The sequence below is a fragment of the Misgurnus anguillicaudatus genome, chromosome 5 (assembly GCF_027580225.2).
Source record: "Misgurnus anguillicaudatus chromosome 5, ASM2758022v2, whole genome shotgun sequence".
NCBI lineage: Eukaryota > Metazoa > Chordata > Actinopteri > Cypriniformes > Cobitidae > Misgurnus > Misgurnus anguillicaudatus.
The window spans coordinates 35,290,524-35,311,656 of NC_073341.2; the positions used below are offsets into that span (position 1 = coordinate 35,290,524).

At 36.9% G+C, this 21,133-nt stretch overlaps 1 protein-coding gene across 2 annotated transcripts; it reads right to left on the reverse strand.

Moving 5' to 3' along the window:
- Nucleotides 1-293: 293 nt before the first annotated feature.
- Nucleotides 294-20,919, reverse strand: LOC129414814 (somatomedin-B and thrombospondin type-1 domain-containing protein). 2 transcript variants are annotated; one of them, XM_055168920.2, is made up of 5 exons: nucleotides 20,563-20,919; nucleotides 9,073-9,258; nucleotides 7,533-7,623; nucleotides 1,456-1,614; nucleotides 294-1,381 (listed from the first exon to the last, which is right to left on the reverse strand). In XM_055168920.2, exons 1-5 carry the CDS (start codon nucleotides 20,774-20,776, stop codon nucleotides 1,276-1,278), a joined length of 756 nt encoding a protein of 251 aa, XP_055024895.1. In that variant the 5' UTR covers nucleotides 20,777-20,919; the 3' UTR covers nucleotides 294-1,275. The 2 variants fall into 2 exon arrangements, with proteins under 2 accessions (XP_055024895.1, XP_055024896.1); XM_055168921.2 differs by having other exon boundaries at nucleotides 9,073-9,255; nucleotides 20,563-20,917.
- Nucleotides 20,920-21,133: the final 214 nt, after the last annotated feature.

Sequence of the window (21,133 nt, forward strand, 5' to 3'; positions counted from 1 at the left end):
GAAAAGCTATCATTACCAAATATTTACGTGCAGCTGAGAGCAAGAATGTAAAAAATCCCACAAAATATATATTATAGGAAAAGTATTTGTGCAGAGGGTGTGTTGTGTTGTGTATGTACACACAAGACAAGACGCTTTGATCTCTAATGATCACATGTAAGCTACATACCTGCTGTTTCTGTGTGACTGAGGTATAACTGAAGCAATAGCTGAGGTTTTGAAAGCAGGATATGTGGGTTTCAGCTGTAATGCATTACAAGAAAGAATAAAAAAATACAGAACAATAAAAGAAATTCAACTTGAAAGATATGACTGTTTAATTAATAGATACAATCACATATAACATGGCAACAAAATCATACATTATAGCATCTATAAAATTTAAGCTGTTAAAGGATTTATTTGGCGCAGTCCTTGTTATAAAATATGTGTATATGTGCGCAGTCACTATATATTAGAGATGTTGTATTTGGCTGCAATAATAAATAAAAGTACTACGAAGCAGGTCTTCACTGGTAATGTTTAATTTTACACACCTGGTCCCATTGTGTGCTTCCATTTAACCCCTCTTCTTCCGTCTAATGCATTGCTAGAGATCACAGAGAGAATTTAAGCTGCTTGCCTAAGGCAACGTCTACAGCAAAGAGAAACGCATTATACTGAAATTGGCAAATTTGACTAATAATAGTTAAGTTTGGCCAGTCTGCTTTCATATCGATTGCAAACACATGACTTTATCACACAGATTTTTTTTTTGCACACTTTCAAGCAGCCGAGCGAACTGAACTCTGATGTCACATTTGCAACAAAAACTCTAGCGTGAAAATTTCATAATCGAGACACTGCATAAATCAAGGGACACCAGATTTCGTGAAAATTTAAATGAAAACTACGAAGTAAAAAGCCTAAGATCTCCAGAAATGCAATACAAGAAACATTCATGTACAATAGCCTTCCATTCAGCTACTAAAACACACAAACATACTGCAGATACATTAATCTACACGCGTGCAAACATAAACTTACACACAGAAGTTACATTCAAATGTATAAAAATACAGTACTTATGAAATGAGAAAAGTCTGTAATAAAAGACACAAGGGTTTATCAAAAACAGGTGCAGGTGCATTTCGGAGGTAGAGAGCAAAGTTCAGAAAAGTGTGATTGTGTTTTGGTTCGGTGGGGGACAGAATTTGGCTTCAAAAGTAAGAGGCGCTCCAAGACTCCTCGGATCAATCCCATACCTTGTGGAAAGGCTTTGAAAGTGAACATAGTTCAGACGAAAAGCAAAGAATAAGGTGGACATTGGCAGTTTTCGGTGGAGGATTCTCGAACCCATGACCCAGAGCAACCAGGTGCTGATGCAGCCGACCAGAAAGTTCTGATGAAAAGACACACCATTAGTTGATTTTATTGGGAAGTCTCTGTACACGTGTGTACGTGTATGACGCGTACCTGGTGTTCTTCAGGCCGTCTCCAAGGCAGCGGTTGTCGGTCGCCATGGCATCGCTCTGGCACTCTACACATATTGAACGTTCATAGACCAGCTTAGCACTCCACATTTTCAGCTTACATCCTAAGCTCGCCTGCTTCACGCGCATGTTCACACAATAACTGCAACAGAGATGGATGACAGGTATAAATCAATGTATTCAATGATTTAAAAAGTATATTTATTTGTCTGTATAAAATTACTCAAACTGGGGGCCCCCCAAGATGAATGCCAGGGGGGCCCCTGTTTAATGAAAGTTTTATAAAAATATATTAATTTATCATAAATTCTGTGTAATTAAACCTTAGAAAAAAAGGCTACTAACCAACATCACTACATTGTGTTATTTATCTAATACATTTTGTTTAATTAAAATTGTAAGTTTTAGAATGTTTTATGGCATACATTTTTTTTAAGGGGCACCATACACATGCGGGGCCGCATGCCGAAAACATTTGTGAACCACTGGCTTAGAAGATATCATCTTTAAGTTAGAAAGCTTCAAGTTTACAGTATAACAGATTGATTACACAGATGTTCTGTGATTCTTAATAATTTTGTGTTCAGTGAATAGTTGTCATGTGTATCTAAATGCTGTTTAATCTTTTATCTTTCATATAATCACACTTATGCTTAGTTTACATTTTTTGTTACTTTTTGGAGCCTTAAAGGGTTAGTTCACCCAAAAATGAAAATTATGTCATTAATGACTCACCCTCATGTCGTTCTAAACTTGTAAGACCTCCGTTCATCTTTGGAAACACAGTTTAAGATGTTTTAGATTTAGTCCGAGAGCTTGTTGACCCTTCATTGAAAATCCACGGTATACTGTCCATGTCCAGAAAGGCAATAAAAACGTCATCAAAGTAGTCCATGTGACATCAGTGGGCCAGCCAGAATCTGTTGAAGCATCAAAAATACACTTTGGTCCAAAAACAACAATAATTATGACTTTATTCAGCATTGTCTTCTCCCGAGCTTCGTTTACAGTTTAAAAGAGGGAGACGCATGGTGTATTCAAACTGTTCTACATTGTTTGTATTTTGGTATTGCTATATTTTTTTAAATGGTGCATAAGTGTGCATGTCATGGATGTCCTAATCCCTCAGACTGTAAACGAAGCTCGGGCGCACCAGATAACACGTCAGTAGTGTCACTGCAGTGTGGTGAACGCGGATTCACAACAGACCCGGAAGAGAAGACAATGCTGAATAAAGTCGTAATTTTTGTTCTTTTTGGACAAAAATGTATTTTCGATGCTTCAGACAGTATACCGTACATACATTTTCAATGTAGGGTCAGAAAGCTCTCGGACTACATATAAAACATCTTAAACTTTGTTCCGAAGATGAACGGAGGTCTTACGGGTCATTAACTCTTTCCCCGCCATTGACGAGATATCTCGTCAATCAAGAGAAAACGCTTCCCCGCCAATGACGAGTATTTCCGTCTTTCCGCAATACCACTATTATTCCGCAACTTTTTAAACCCGGAAGTATTGCCCTATGGCAAGCGACTGCATGTCCGTGTCTGTTTTAAAGATTGCTCTGAATTGGATTCTCTATGAAAAGTCCGTCACAAAAATGGAATTATCTCTGCTTTTTGCTCAAAATGTGGTGTTTTTGCAGAAACCTACCCATATTCAAAAGCTGATTACAAAAGAACTACTGAAGGTAGGATGAAACTTTTTTTTTTTCTAAAGCAGAGGGTCTGTTCTTTTATTTGGAATATTGTATGTTTATATATTTGAAGAAGAACATTTTCTGGAAGGCATTAAACTTTTGTGAAAATCATGAAAAACGCTGGCGCTGGCTGGCAACTTTTTAAAAAACGCTGGCAGTGAAAGAGTTAATGACATATTTTTCATTTTTGGGTGAACTAACCCTTTAAACCTGTAGTAACGCTCGAGATTCGCTTTATGGAATCAGTCTAGAAAAAGTTTAATCATTCTGCTAAAATCATAGACGTATAGAGTTGCAGACAAACATTTGGAAACACTTGACTGAAATCTTTCTCATGATCTTAAAAATCTTTTAACTTAAAAGTGTATGTCAAAAGGGCTGTCAAAAGATTAATCGTGATTAAACGCATACAAAAATAAAAGTTTGTTTTTGCATAATTTATGTGTGTACGCTGTGTATATATATATATATATATATTTTTAAATGAATTTGGTGAGACCAGGGTTTTTGTGAACCCCTGGTGGATTCCAAGGGAATTGCAGGGGGTTCGTGAACTGAAGAAGAAAACTTCCAATTATATCACATAAAATGATGAATAAAAAATATAAATAAAAAAATACAAAATATATTTATTTATTTAACCTGCATGTCATTTGACCATTACACAACACTACAACATATCAGAAAACTGAGAACTAATGCACCAGGTATGCACCAATAAAAGAAAATTACCAGATAAAGATTTATTAACAGATAATAATAACAACAATGTAGAAAAATACTGATTAAACTTTAAAACTGATTAAAAATAAATGTTTGTGAAGTTAAACATGCAAATGTTTACATAAAACATTTACGTATAATCTCAGGGGGTACTTCAAGTAAATAGCTGACAAAAAAAACCCTGACTTATACTGAATACAAAAGAGGAAGCAATCAATAAGAGCCTAATATATGTAAACTCCTTCATTATTGTTTAAAATTAATCTCAGGGTGAAACCTCGAGACGTTCCCTGATAAAATGACGCAGATGCTTTTGGTCACAACTAGGGATGCATACAGTAACAATAATTCACGATTAATCTATAGCAGAATAAAAGTTTTTGTTTACATCATATATGTGTGTGAACTGTGTAATAACTTTATTTATACCACGGGTCTGTTGAATGCTGCATTCTGATTGGCTGAGAAATGTTCTATGGGTGTTGATTATTTTTCTGTAAACCGCACACCTAATTTTTCAAATGTCTTAAAAATAGGCACCAGAGCAATGTTTGTGGTAACCATGGTATAAGCGGAATAATTGACTCCGGTCCTTTGAGTTGTTTGAAAATGATGCACACCTGAGGTGTAACGGCACTCCGCTTCGCGTCGTGCCGCATTACCACCTTGGTGTGCATTATTTTCTTATAATTCAATGGCCCGTCGTCAATTATTCCTTACATAAATACATGCACACAAATGCAGGTATATATTTAAGATATGTTTACATGTGTATATACATTTGTATATTTATGTATATCATTTATATTATATATAAATGCTTAATATATAAATATAAAAAAAATTCTTAAAATTATACATGCATGTGTGCATATTTATATCTACATAATTATTATACAGAGTTCACACACATATATGATGTAAACTAAAACTTTTATTCTACTATTAGATTAATCCCGATTAATTGTTATGCATCCCTAGTCACAACATAATTTCTATAGTTGAGTTCATGTGTTTAATGAGTAGATGTGTAAAAATAGTAAATATAGTAAATAAAGAATGAGTAAGTGTTGTCAAACTTTTAAATGGGACTTTATGTTATCAGTGAATAAACTATGTCAATTTTGAACATTTCCACAAACATAATACATAAGCTTTATGGCACGCTGACTCCCACATTGAATTTCATTAGTTTGCATTGTTAGCATTCTGTGGCATTTTTACTCCTACATGGTGTAAGTATGTACTCACTCACTCACTCACTCACTCACTCAGGGATTTCCTGTCTGTATTGCTAGGAAAAAATTGCAGATATCCACTGTAACATCATTTTTGCTTGAACCTGCACCTGCTATTTAATTCTAGCTACAGTAACTTCCTCTGTGTTGATCAAATACACACATACACCTGTCCTCATTTACTGGATTCATATTAAAAGAATAGTCCATTTTGTTAAAAGAAAAATCCAGATAATTTACTCACCATCATGTCATCCAAAATGTTGATGTCTTTCTTTGTTCAGTCGAGAAGAAATTATGTTTTTTGAGGAAAACATTGCAGGATTTTTCTCATTTTAATGTACTTTAATAGAGCCCAACACTTAATACTTAACTCAACACTTAACAATTTTTTTCAACGGAGTTTCAAAGGACTATAAACAATCCCAAACGAGGCATAAGGGTCTTATCTAGCAAAAAGATTTTAAAAATATGCACTTTTAAACCACAACTTCTCATCTTCCCCGGTCCTGTGATACGCCAGCATGACCTCACGCAATACGTCATGACGTCAAAAGGTCACAGAGAACGCGAAACTACGCCCCAGTGTTTACGAGTGTGCAGAAAGAGGACCGTTCCGAAGTTGTTGTATGTGGAATGATACTAATTAATGTCTTTGTGTCAGTTTATTGTTTACAATGTTCCGCAAATGTGCGTTTCATATATGTAACACGTGACCTCCCTACGTCACTACGCATTTACGTTAGGTCGCGTTGGCGTATCACAGGACTGCACCTAGACGAGAAGTTGTGGTTTAAAAGTGCATATTTTTTATTTTTCTTGTCAAAAATGACAATCGTTTCGCTAGATAAGACCCTTATGCCTCGTTTGGGATCGTTTATAGTCCTTTGAAACTCCATTGAGAAAAACTGTTATGTGTTGAGTTAATTATTAAGTGTTGGGCTCTATTAAAGTACATTAAAATGAGAAAAATCCTGCAATGTTTTCCTCAAAAAACATAATTTCTTCTCGACTGAACAAAGAAAGACATCAACATTTTGGATGACATGGTGGTGAGTAAATTATCTGGATTTTTTTTTTTTAGAAAATGGACTATTCCTTTAATAACTGTATTATATATTTACCCATGAAACCAAACACACAAATCTTTGATTGTCATTTTTTTAATCCTTAGAAATGTTATTTTCCAGAATCCCCCAAAATACTGATACTGACAGCGGCAGATAATAAAATATTACATGCAGACAAACTGTGAGCTCTCAGAGTCAAAACAAAAGATACTCACTGTGTATCAGTTCATAAAAAACAAAATAAACCACTTTCTACTCATCTTAATCTAGTTCAGTGCTAATAAGGGTCACAGCAACTTCCTTAAATACGACCTTTTAGTGTTGATTATTATTAGAAGAGCAAAAGGCTTCAGTCTTAAAGGGATAGTTCACCCAAAAATGAAAATAATGTCATTAATGACTCACATGTCGATCCAAACTCGTAAGAGCGCCGTTCATCTTCTGAACACAGTTTAAGATGTTTTAGATTTAGTCCGAGAGCTTGTTGACCCTTCATTGAAAATCTACATACGGTATACTGTCCATGTCCAGAAAGGTAATAAAAACATCATCAAAGTAGTCCATGTTACATCAGTGGGTCAATTAGAATGTGTTGAAGCATCAAAAATACATTTTGGTCCAAAAATTAAAAAAATTACGACTTTATTCAGCATTACCTTCTCTTCCGCATGCGCGAGACTAAAGACTAAAATCACGTGACTGCATTGACGTGGATGACGTACGACACGGCTGACGTGTTATCTGGTGCGCCCCAGCTGTTTTTTTTTGGGGGGGGGGGATTTGTGCACCCGGGCTTCGTTTACAGTCTGAGGGAGACGCACACTGTAAGTTTGAAAAAAAAACACTTTGCAAACATGTCTGAGGATAACACGTCGTCTGCGTCACTGGAGTCACGTGACTTTAGTCTCGCGCATGCACTTCACAACAGCCGTGGAAGAGAAGACAATGCTGAATAAAGTCGTAATTTTAGTTATTTTTGGACCGAAATGTATTTTTGATGCTTCAACACATTCTAACTGACCCGCTGATGTCACATGGACTACTTTGATGATGTTTTTATTATCTTTCTGTACATGAACAGTATACCGTACGTAGATTTTCAATGAAGGGTCAACAAGCTCTCGGACTAAATCTAAAACATCTTAAACTGTGTTCAGAAGATGAATGGAGGTCTTACAAGTTTGGAACGACATGAGGGTGAGTCATTCATGACATTATTTTCATCCTTGGGCGAACCATCCCCCCAAGAATGTGTACATAACATTATTTAGTCTATTTTCCCTTTGAAATAGTTTCAAAGCACTGTGTAATGTTTCATGTCTATTACCTCTTTTTCTCCTGCTTCATAAGCATGTGTGGACGTCTCCAAGGGTCCTTAAAGTTCCGCCTGAATGAGTCAGGCAGGATTTTGGCCACCTCTGAGGAGGAAGAGGAGATCAAGATAATGAAAGAGAGCAAATTAACCGTGTCCTCCTGAGACTAAACACAGCACTAAAAACACACACACGTGTGTTAACACATTATAAACAGTGTCCTGTAGTTTAACTTTCTATATTCTTACTAAAACTGACTATTATAAACATCTCTCATGCTGTATTTGCAAAATTATTACACATATGAATTCCACTGCAAATCACAAATACATCAACATGTAGCAAATCCAATTTAAAGGGGACATTTCACAAGACTTATACCATATAGATAATTTATTATAACATGTTAATATTGCCACTTTGTAGGTGTGAGCAAAAATGCGCCGTTAAAATGCAAATGAGTTCTGCACTAAATGGCGTGTCGTGGTTGGATAGTGCAGATTAAGGGGCGGTATAATCCCCTTCTGACATCACAAGGGGAGCCAGATTTTAATTACCTATTTTTTAAATGCTTGCAGAGAATAGTTTACCAAAACGAAATTACTGGGCTGATCTTTTTCACATTTTCTAGGTTGATACAAGCACTAGGGACTCAAATATAGCACTTAAACATGGAAAAAGTCAGATTTTCATGATATGTCCCCTTTAAAGCATTACAGGTATATTTGAAGGTTGTTAAAAATAATTGTGAGTCCTGCAAACTTCTCATGAGGAGCTTTATTATTGTATGTGTGTGTATGTGTGTCACTTAGTAAGGTTTCAGTTTAGTTACGATGCTCCCTTTAAAGACAGCTACATGTAGACAGTAGACAGCCAGTAGACATCTCTCTAGTGCAGTGTTCTTTATTGCGCGGCTTGCGAGCCGCATGCGGCTCGGCAAGCTTTAATTTGTGGCTCGCATGGCAGTAAATAATAAAGTGATATGATCATGTAGTAGGCATGCGCTTTTTCTGTCTTTTCTGCTCCGGACGCTAACTTTGTTAGAAAACCATATCACCTATTAGATCAAGATGCACGTCGATTAGCGTGTTCAATCGCATGCAGTGCTTGCACAGAGCGATCGTCATGTTACATCAAAGTACCGTGAGATAAGACTCCTTGTTATGCTTTCGAATTGCTCTCGCGGCACAGTAATGTCACTCGCCAACCGTTCTGTGTAGTGCCGCATGAAATTACGAGAAAGGTGGCCCCCTGGTGGTTTGGGGGGCACTGCATAAGCATATTATAAGAATGCTTAGCATTAAAATCCTGTTTTTGTCATTAAGGGAAATCATATTGTCTCAGTTACAAATTTGACTGGTAAATGATAATGAATGATTTGTCCTTATATTTATTGCATTGCACCAGATTGACAGATTGATAAGCAGACATGCTAATTATGACTGGATGTAACTTTTGATACTTTGCGGTAAAGGCGGCTCTCCTATTGACCCTGACCTGAAAAAATAGTGAAGACCACTGCTCTAGTGTTTGATACAAAGTATTGTGTGTTACCTTTAGCTGTACCGCAGGTGTCAGAATGTGCGAGACAGCCCCTGCGCTGCTTCAGGTCCGGACACGGCTTGCCTCCGTTACGCGGTGGTGTCTTTACCTGTCGACTTCGCTCCGTTGTTCCCTCCCCACAGATAGATGAACATGGAGACCACAGACCCCACTGCCTCACTTCACAATCTACAGCTGCTGAGAGAGCGGGAGGGCGACAGAAAACGAGAGGTTATTTTTAAGAATTTTCATAATTCATATGTCAATGAAAAAAAAAAGATGGACAAATGATGCCTAAATTTGGTGCTTATTTTAAATGGACATACTTCTGTTTTCACAACGGTGGTACAACTGCCATCATAAATGGGTAATAATATGTCATTTCCTCCTCTCCTCATGCCCAGATTTAATTAGGCATTTACAGTTTAATGGATAATGTTTGTGTTTGACACACACTACCGGCTCACATAAAGTATGTAAGTGTACATCTGTGAACGTGTGTGTGTGTGTGTGTGTATGCAGGACATTATATACTTCTCACCTCAATCTACACACACACATGCTGTGTATCTGAATAATACAGCTGCTCTTTCATGTAGGGTTCAGAGAAACATGCACGCTTCCCCACTGCCTCACATGGCTCAAAGTTTGTGTGAGCTTAAAAATGTTGGGAAACTCATTCATAGATTTGTTGTTTTGCAATTCGTTTAAGAAATGAAACTTGGAAGTTATCATAAGACTCCCACTGTACAACAACTGTATATTGTATATAAATATATAAAGAGTAAAGATCCAGTTGTGATTCACAAACTTCAGTGTGGCACCTGCACTGCCAACAGATACACAACTGTAACCTATGCTCATATTATCCTGAACACCTATACAACACGGACACACACGTGCACACACACACACACACACACACACACACTCAAACAGTGTGATCTTAGACCTCAAAGCATTTAAAAAAAAATATACTGCTGTAAATCATGTTACTGATACAAATCATGATACAAAGCATGTGAGATTGCTTTTAAAGCCATGAGGACCTTTTAGCAGATAAAATGCTTTTCAGTACACTGAACTTAAAGCGACACCATGTAATTTTTCAACCTTCATAATAAATTTTCAAGACCCTTGTGATAGTACATCGATAGGTTGAATGACATGTCTACCATAGCCTGACGGGGTCTGTATCACTTTTACTCGTATTTTAAAACTTAGGGGTTCTTGTAATAACCAGAGCACAAAAAAAAACTACAAAATTCGACTGCTTTACTGCATACGATTGCGGAAAATCCTGGTGGCGAGGGAGAGAGAGACGATGCAACAATATTTGTTTGGAAAAAGGCAAGGAAATACTTCTGGTCGTTTCTCAATTGGAAGGCTGCAGCCTCCGGAGGTCAAATATGCAGGCTGCATACGTCATCAAGCCTGGTTTATTAAGGTAAACTGAGCATTACATAAGCAAGTTATAAGCATACCGCAACAATTTACGATTAACTAAGTGTAATTGTCAACTTTATAATTGTTAATATTGTGAAATAAGACAGTCTTGACGTATGCAGCTTAAAATACGACATCCGTAGGCTGCAACCTTCAGATTGAGAAATGGCTGCTGCCACGACGAGTTCCTCATCAGAAAGTTGTAACATGACTGCGTTTCTCCCTGATGTCTCAAAATGTTGATCGTTTAGCGTTTTAAATGTGTAGTTTTTAGTTTAGTTTTAAGGTTGGCCAGTTCCTTTCCTTTGCGACAGTGCTGCGGCGCTTTAGGCCTCTAGGGGCGCTAGGCGTGAAAAATATATGTCTAGCACCCCCTAGTGGCCAAAAAGTTCCATGGTGTGCCTTTAAATTCAGTACACTGTATAAAGTGAAAACTGCTCTACTTAACTGCTCGACATTAACGAGTTATCTCGTCAATTAAAGGTGCAGTGTGTAAATTTTAGTGGCACCTAGTGGTGAGGTTGCGAACTGCAACCAACGGCTAAGTCCACTGCTTACCTATCGCTTTTGAAACACATAGAAAAGCTACGGTAGCTGCCACCGGACAAACATGTCATCGTTGGAGACAACTTAGTAAAAAAAGTTTGTCCGTTAAGGGCTTCTGTAGAAACATGGCAGCACAAAATGGCAGCTTCCATGTAAGGGGACCCTCTGTGTATGTAGATAAAAACGTCTCATTCTAGGGTGATAAACACATAATGGTTCATTATAAAAGGTCTTTATACATCCCTGATAATATAGTTTTATATATTATTTTGCATTTTGGTCAAGAGATCCTTCTAAAAATTACACACTGCACCTTTAAGAGAAAAACATTTGCTAAAAAATAATGTGTTCCTGATGAGGTTTTATGTTAATCTGTAATACCGCGATTATCCACTAGATGGCAATTTAAAAAAACTGAAGCAAAAAAATTCTTTACTAATTTTAAACTCTGTGTATGTTTTGATAATCGTTCTGAATCTGATCTCTAACAAAAGTCCTTCACAAAAATGCAATTATTTCAGCTTTCTGCTAAAGTTTTTTAATTTAAGATATTTAAGAGTTTATAAGCAGAGAAAAAATATAGATCGGATGAAACTTTTTTCCTGTTTTGTTTGTTTGAAAGCAGAGGGTCTGTTCTTTCATTTTATATATTTGTATGTATATATTTTTAGAAAAAAATATTCCTGGAATGCATTTTGTGAAACTTTTGTGAAAATCACAAAAAATGCTGGCAGGCAACTTTTAAAAAAAATATCTGGAAATGTGTTAATAAATAACTTCAATTTAGTTTTATAAACTTAAATTTTCGTACTTTTTTTAAATTTAAGTTGAAAACGCATTTTTAGACGTTGCCAATTGAAGTAATTTTTTAAGTTTCTACTGGTCACATTTCTTCATGTGAAATGAATTTGCAGGGCAGAATTTATCCGACTTAAACTTTGGTGCCCAGCAAAATATCTTCGCACAAGCCTGGGTTTCCCGTCTGACACATTTGCATTCCTTAAAAGGAAGTCAATGGAACGAAAAGTGTAGCGCGACCGCCCCTTTAAAGACTTAAAGGGGGGGTTCAATGGTATTTCAAGCATTCCGACTTATTAACACAGTTATAGATTTGTTTCCTCATGCTTAACGTAGGCAAAGTGTCAAAAAAGCAGTTGGACGTGTTACAGAGTATTTCTGTGCCGAATGCACTTCGCCAGGGTTCGTACAAGTTTCGAAAAAGTTTTTTTTCGATTACGGGTCCAGCTGATGTTTCAGGGGTTTCTATACGTATCACTTCTTTTTATGGGCACTTCCCCCGGAAAACCCCGCCCACCCGTCAATCAGCGGGAGACGCTAGAACTTGCAAACATTACGCGACACAGCTTTATTTAATTTCAAAACTCAAGAATGGCACGAAAGAAGAAGTGTGTTTTTGGATGTAAGGAGAAGAAAGTCAGCCTTATGGAATAAATGGATATTTATTATCCGGGGTAGCAGGGGAGTTTTGCGTGTGTGTTTGATTTTCCCAACCGGGTCATGACGAGTTGCATGCGGTAAGTAATACTTCTGTCTTATAGAGACAGAGCGCAGTTATGCAAATTTGAAAACCACGCCCACCGGGGGGAACGCAATCCAACCGTCTCCATTGACTTTGTATTGCGAGAAGCCGCCTCCTTGTCATTTCTGGCTTATAACAAAAAACTGAATAATGCCTGAAAGCTGCTGTGTGACAATATGTACAGCTAACAAGCCAAAGAACCCAGAAATAAGTTTTTATAAGCTGTCGAGCCGTAAAACCCAGCCTTTAAGGAGAATAAAGTGGATCGCTGACTACGTTTCCCCCTAGTGGATGCAGTTCTACTAATAGAAGTACTATGAAAAGTTGCCTGTGTCCATTTTTGTGTCTTTGAACGCTCGTTTTTTGGGGTCGACAGCTTATAAAAACTTATTTACAGATTAAACTTAAAAACAGAATAATACCTAAAAGCTGGTGTTTGACAAGGTGTACATCTAACAAGCAAAAAAAAAAACAAATACGTTTTTATAAGTTGTCGACTTAAAAAAACGAGCGTTTAAAGACACAGAAATGGAAACAGGCAACTTTTCATAGTACTCCTATTAGTAAAACCGCGTCCAATAAGGGGAAACGTAGTCGGCGATCCACTTTATTCTCCTTAAAGGCTGGGTTTTACGGCTCGACAGCTTATAAAAACTTATTTCTGGGTTCTTTGGCTTGTTAGCTGTACATATTGTCACGCAGCTTTTAGGCATTATTCAGTTTTTTGTTATAAGCCAGAAATGACAAGGAGGCGGCCTCTCGCAATACAAAGTCAATGGAGACGGTTGGATTGCTTTCCCCCCCGGTGGGCGTGGTTTTCAGGGTATGACGCGCTGCGCTCTGTCTCTATGTTGGAAATAGGCGCGTGCACATGATATAAATGACACAAACATGTAGTGAATCATAAGTTAAACAGTGTTGTATAGTGTTGCATGACTCGTACTCGCTCCTCCCGCAGTAGTAACTCCTCCTGCTTCATTTTTTGTACATTATCGGAAAGATTCGGTAAAGCTAATCTTTCGTTTATAAATCTGATTAAACTGAAGACTCTTCGGAGATATAAAGGATGTAATACTACTCTATAGGTACTCCAGATTAACATCAGAAATGCAGAAACAGCGTGTGTTACGTGAGCTTTAAACAAGCTATTAAACAGCACTAAAATCCTCTGAAAAAATTAACTCTTAACTCTAAATCAATTCATTTAAACAAGTTTAACGAAAAACAGACGTCCAAAGCACATTTAAGGTTCAACCCATCCATCACGCCCCTACTTAGTAAAGTCAGCATAAAAAAATATAGGCTACACACATTTTGCATTGTTTAAATATGTGTGTGCAGTGTCTAAAATCAAACTACAATATACAATATATAATCTTACTTATACACTTCCAAATTATAGAAGAATTGCATCATGAATTTATTCCATTTAAGTCCCTGTCAGTTGTTTTAGTGACCTCATGGCTCTTGCATTCTTATACAGAACTTCTGTTTTTCCACACTAAAGTGACACACATTTGTCACAAAGCACACAAACACATACCTCCACATAAAGCCCCTGTCAAATTCCCCACATTCCCCTGTATTAGTTCTGCAGATCTGGACCGTACCCATTACACAGACACTGTACCTCCTCTCTCAGATGACCATGAGGTCCAGACTTACTATTGATCCAAATCTCATTCACACATTCTGGGGTCTCCAGAGGTCACCACTGTTCCCATCAGGTGATGCAGTAATCTATAATGCTGCTAACATTTAATTACATTGTGAGTTTGGGAGTAATCTATGTCGGGACCCTCTGAATTATCAATCATATGCAAGTTTTAAAAAATGGATGAAACAAACCATGGAAGTAATTAAAATACGGTATGCGAGTATGCAAATGCAAACTTTGTTGTAAAGTAGTTTTGTATGAATTGCGCTTTTAAGAATTCAGTCAGCATCGGTTGTACACGTATTATTGCAGTGCATTGTGGGATTGAATGTGTGCACTCAATAATGTTCAATGTGATGTGTGTGTGTGTGTGTGTGTGTGTGTGTGTGTGTGTGTGTGTGTGTGTGTGTGTGTGTGTGTGTGTGTGTGTGTGTGAATGCACACACAGACTGCGGATAATCATAAGCAGTGTGAATGAACCAAAAATCAAGAAAAGCAGAGAGAGGTCGTGACGTTTACTTTATTTATTTTTGCTTGGTTGTTTTCTCGTGATCACAACTTAATTTCTCGTTATCTCGAGATAACAAAAGTTGTTTTCTCGTGATCTCGACTTAATTTTCTTGTGATCTCGACATAACAAAAGGTGTATTCTTGTGATGTGATTAAAGCTTACGTTTACTCTATAGAACGTGTTGTTTTGTTTGTGGACAGCAAAAGTATATTTTGCTAAATTAGCATGGATGAACATTTTACTTGGATCAGGGATCTCTCAAGAAAAATCTGCCAATGGGAAAAAATCTTGAAAATTTTTCTTAAGCACTAAATTCAAGAAAAATCCAAGAAAAAATTGCTTACAACTGGCAGATTTTTTTGCTTGTTTTATGCACAAAATCACTTCTGGTCTAAAAAAAGACTTATTTTCTTGGGTTGTTTTGCTCATCAAGAAAAAGCATCTTCATTTAAGAATTTTTGAAAATTTTTACTGAAAACATGAAAAAATACTAAGAAATTTTTTCTTGAAAATCATTTTTTGCAATATTATGGACAGAAAATTACATTATGACATTCGGAGTATCATGTCAGGATAACGAGAGAACAACTTTTGTTATTTTGAGATTACGAGAAATTAAGTCGTTATCACGAGAAAACAAGCAAGCAAAAATAAAAATATGGATGACCTTTCTCTGCTTCCGTAGACCAGACAAATCCCGGACGCTTTTTGATGTATTTTCCAACTAAAGCGCTGTAGAGTCAGAGGAGATGATGATGATGATGTTGAAGGTCACAGAGGGAAGAACACTGACAACATCTCATAATAAACGTGAGAAGCTGCTGCAGGTCACGTCACGTCACATACAAAACAAATGTTTCCAATCTGAGAAAAATTTCCTCTTCCTAATGTTCATGCATGCAGACAATTTCCTCTCTCTCTCTCTCTCTCTCTCTCTCTCTCTCTCTCTCTCTCTCTCTCAATTTAATGGTACAAACCATATGCCTTTACTTATAGAAACTTAATCGTTTGGTTTATTTTTGTCAACATAAAGATAACAATCAATAACCCCTGCACACACATCTGTATGCTGTAATATTCCAGTTCATTTGTAGCTCATATAGTATAAGTGTAATGAACCACATCTTTGCATGTCTAACAGCAATGTAACATCAGATATCAACCAGGACTGGAAACAATTACTGTGAACATCAAGCAATTTAACACGCGTGTGTGCCACACTGTTGTGTTTCTCTTGTGTCTTTTCTCTGTGATTCTGTTTTATTAAAATGGCTACACTTTTTATCTGCTTGCATGATCATTTTTCTGATAAAACACAGATTCAGACCACCAAAAAAATCACAGGCATCCTATAAACGCCCTCCTATGTGCTTTCACAAACACAAAAATCTGATCTTTGGTTTATTTAGAAAATATTTAGCATTGTTGTTTTTCCTCAGTTATATATATCAAGTTTATTGCTAGCACACACACGAACACACATCTGGCATTGATTGTTGCTAAGGGAATTTAGTGGTTTGAAATGAATCAGATCAAGCTGTTATTTGACACATCAACAAACCAAAACCACCGAATCCCTCCAGTCAAACATTCTGATAAGAAAGACAGAACAGAATCACCTGGCTATCAACACACACACACCACACATGCACACACAGGAGGAGTAAAGTACTGCTAAAACCATATTTCCAAAACTAAAGATCATGAGACAGGGTGACCATACATGCCATTTTTCCCTAACGTGTCCTGAGCAGGATTTCGGTGCGTCTTCCGGAAGTCATATTTGTTGACCGCATACGCCATTCAGTTAAAAACATAAGACATACAATTGTAGTTTCATTCTTACCTTAAAATGTAACAGTTGCTTTTCTGTAATAATAATAATAATCCTCTATGACGTATGCGGTCGACAAATACGACTTCCGGAAGACGCACCCGAAATCCTGGCCAGGACGCGTCCGGTAAGAATGGCACGTATGGTCACCCTAATGAGACATGTATTCACACCATACCATATGTACTGTACACACATTAACACAAACACACACTTCTAAGCAACTTTCTCCTTTTGACATTTTTACAAAGAATCCCCCGGTGTCACACAAAAACAGCACACATTTTGATTGCAGCCACAAATGGCCATGCTCAACATCGTATAATGAAAGATCTGTGGTGTATTTTGAGTTGAAACTTTACAGACACATTCTGGGAATACCAGAGACTATTTTAATATTGCTGAAATCACCTACATTTGGGGGCCCTTTAAAGTATGTGTAAAGTGATATTAAAGGAGTAGTCCACTTTAAAGATAAGGTCCGTTGACTTTTTATAGTAGGAAAATAAATACTATGGTAAGTCAATGGGCCCCCTCTTTAAAGTGGACTACTCCTTTAAAGGAATATTCCATTTTCTTAAAAGAAAAATCCAGATAATTTACTCACCACCATGTCATCCAAAATGTTGATGTCTTTCTTTGTTCAGTCGAGAAGAAATGATGTTTTTTGAGGAAAACATTGCAGGATTTTTCTCATTTTAATGGACTTTAATAGAGTCCAACATTTAATACTTAACTCAACACATAACAGTTTTTTCATCAGAGTTTCACAGTACTGTAAACGATCACAAACGAGGTATAAGGGTCTTATCTAGCGAAACGATTGTCATTTTTGACAAGAAAAATAAAAAATATGTACTTTTAAACCACAACTTTTCGTCAAGGTCCGGTCCAGCGCGACCTAACGTAAATGCGTAGTGACGTATGGAGGTCACGTGTTACATATATAAAACGCCCATTTGTGGACCATTTTAAACAATATACTGACACAAAGACATTAATTAGTATCAGTTGACACACAACAACGTAGGAACGCTCCTCTTTCTCCACACTTGTAAACACTGGGGCAGAGTTTCACGTTCGTCCTCTGTGACCTCTTGACGTCATGACGTATTGCGAGGAGTCACGCTGGCGCATCACGACTGGATCTAGACAAGAAGTTGTGGTTTAAAAGTGTATATTTGTTATTTTTGTTGTCAAAAATGACGGTCGTTTCGCTAGATGGGACCCTTGTGCCTCGTTTGGGATCGTTTATAGTCCTTTGAAACTCCGTTGAAAAAACTGTTATGTGTTGAGTTAAGTATTAAATGTTGGGCTCTATTAAAGTCCATTAAAATGAGAAAAATCCTGCAATGTTTTCCTCAAAAAACATAATTTCCACTTTGTAGGTGTTTTTGGGATGTTTACTTTTAAATGCAAATTAGCTGATCTCTGCACTAAATGGCAGTGCCGTGGTTGGATAGTGCAGATTAAGGGGCGGTATTATCCCTTTTCTGACATCACAAGGGGAGCCAAATTTCAATGACCTATTTTTTCACATGCTGGCAGAGAATGGTTTACAAGTCACTGGGTTGATCTTTTTCACATTTTCTAGGTTGATAGAAGCACCAGGGAGCCAATTATAGCACTTAAACATTTTCATGATATGTCCCCTTTAAAACTTCATTAAAAAGCATCGATTACAATTGATGTATTTAAAGGTACTCATTTCTCTTATGAGCTATAAAGTCACAAAGAGACAAATGAAAACAGACGATTGAAGACTTTTGGATCCCCCAAGAAAACTTGAAACAAACCCAAGACCTCCCGGAAAACATACAGACTGATGAAAGCCCTGATGCTTTGTCTACATCTCTGACCCTGGATTCTTAGTGCATGCACGACTTCAGTCTCCCTTGTACAGAGCAGATAGCCTCAACATGTGCGATACTACAGCTGTGATGTTGTTTCAAGCCTGTGCTCTGTTTTACATTAAATCACACTTAACTATTTCTTTATCTGATAGGGTGTGTGTGGTGTTCCTTCCTAAACAACTTGTTGTTTCTGAATTCTGCTGCTGTATCTGAAGCAGGTGAGACGCAGACACACATGCAGTGATAATTACTGACTGCGATAATAACCCCTGCAAACAGCTCAGGTTTACCAACACACATACTTCCCTCATCACATCATCCATTATATACTGAGAGACAAGAGCAAGTACAGTAGAAAACAGGAGGCAGAGTAAAAACCAGCTGTCTGCCAGCAGACGATTTCTGCTCTGTCTGTCTCACCTTAGATTATAACACACAATGGAGGTAGATGGTGACCATGTTATATATACACTGCAAAAAATGCTTTCAAGAAAAATTTTACTTAGTATTTTTGTCTTGTTTTCAGTACAAATATCTAAAAATTCTTAAATTAAGATGTATTCTCTTGATGAGCTAAACAAAAATAAGTCTAGTTTGTAGACCAAAAATTTCAATTTTAAGTGATTTTGTGCAGAAAACAAGCAAAAATAATCTGCCAATGGGGTAAGCAAATTTTTCTTGAATTTAGTGTTTGAGAAAAATTTTCAAGATTTTTTGCTTACCCCATTGGCAGATTTTTTTGCTTGTTTTATGCATATTTGATATAAGTATGATATTTATGGTCTAAAAACTAGACTTATTTTCTTGAGTCGTTTTGCTCATCAAGAAAAACATCTTAATTTAAGAATTTTTAGATATTTTTACTGAAAACAAGACAAAAATACTAAGTAAAAATTTTCTTGAAAGTCATCTTTTGCAGTGTACTACAAATATTCTTGTCTTCACACTGCAAAAAATGATTTTCAAGAAAAAATTCTTAGTATTTTTGTCTTGTTTTGAGTAAAAAATCTAAAAAAATCTTAAATTAAGATGCTTTTTCTTGATGAGCAAAACGACCCAAGAAAATAAGTCTAGTTTTTAGACCAAGGATATCCAGTGTGAGTGATTTTGTGCATAAAACAAGCAAAAAAACTACCCAATGGGGTAAGCAAAAAAAATATTTTCTTAAACACTAAATTCAAGAAAAAATTGCTTACCCCATTGGCAGATTTTTTTGCTTGCTTTACGCACAAAATCACTTACATTTGATATTTTTGGTCTAAAAACTAGACTTATTTTCTTGGGTCGTTTTGCTCATCAAGAAAAAGCATCTTAATTTAAGTATTTTTTAGATATTTTTACTGAAAACAAGACAAAAATACTAAGAATTTTTTTTCTTGAAATCATTTCTTCCAGTGGAGCCATACCTTTCAAAAATCTTGTTTACAAAGTGATCTGTGTTGGTTTTCTATCCCATATTCACATTCAGCTGTGTGCTATTTCACAAACAGGTGTCACACAAATGTTCAAGGTGCGTCATTAACTTTCCTGAGACCTAACAGTCCCTGTTCCCATCCACCTACAAGACAGCAGCTTAGACTAAACTATGTTCCACACAGTAGATTAGTATACATGTATGAAATGACATGAAGGACACTATGACATTTGCCACATTTGGGTGAACTTTTCCTTTGAAGTAGCACTTCTGTGATAATAAGTTGTGTTTACAAAAATGTCCATTAGTGTGCACTGCCTTAAAATAACTCAATCTTACTGGTAAACACACTTTAAAGATCTACAGCACCCTGTGAAAAATACTTCCAAGAATGCGGTCTGTCTATCATATAGCCTACATATCCTTTATACAGCATCTCTCCATACATATTACTTTTTTATTTCCTGTGTGGTTAAAATAACTTTATTAACTAGATGTATGATAGAAATAATTTACTAACACAGGTGTAAATAACCAACGCCCACAAAATCCCAACAAATCTTTTTCTCTGATAATAAAGTTGTAGCGACTCATTACGTCACAGCTGAAGAGGTTACAAGTGTCTCGCGTCAGCATCAGTTACAGTACAGTTAAGAGTGTAACAGGTGATTATTAAGTTGTTGTTGATGATACTAGTTCACCTGATATGTGGCAGATTGTGTTGTAGTCCTCGCAGCAGTCTCCGGTTCTCTTACAGTAAGCGTCGCAGTAACACACGGATCTTCTCGCGCTAAACTCTACGCATTCGTTATTGCGTCCCGGGCAGCACGAGGGTGACGCTCTGTTCGCACATCCCGCGTCACACACACCGCACAAACACATTAAAACCACAAACACAACTCCTGTCAGCATCATTATTAAACTCTGAACACGAACCGTTTCTGATTGTAAACGCGCGCAATGAATCTTCTCAGTCCGGACGCGAACATTGATAAAGTTCAACTGAAGAGATTCTGACTCAGTGAATCCATCCAGCGCGACTGACGCTCCTGTTGCGCGCCCCCTGCAGGCCAAACATAAGAATTGAACAGTGATGTACAAAGTGTGTGTACTATTATTTTGGATGTTGAGCTGGTGTATGTGTGTGTGTGTTCTGGAGAATTACAGAAGATTCCAGAAAAAGAGTTGGGAAACAATGACGACACGCATTATCTGCGCATCATCTGACTCTGAGGTTTGGATTTTCTCAACTAAATTTGGCCAAAATTATTA

What these genes read in the sequence shown, in the direction of transcription:
- LOC129414814 (XM_055168920.2), bottom strand. Translation starts at nt 20,776, where the DNA reads ATGATGCTGACAGGAGTTGTGTTTGTGGTTTTAATGTGTTTGTGCGGT. An exon ending in CACAATCTGCCACATATCAG is followed by an intron (nt 9,259 to 20,562) that starts GTGAACTAGTAT and finishes CCGCTCTCTCAG; the next exon opens with CAGCTGTAGATTGTGAAGTG. An exon ending in ATGAAGCAGGAGAAAAAGAG is followed by an intron (nt 1,615 to 7,532) that starts GTAATAGACATG and finishes TCTCTGTTGCAG; the next exon opens with TTATTGTGTGAACATGCGCG.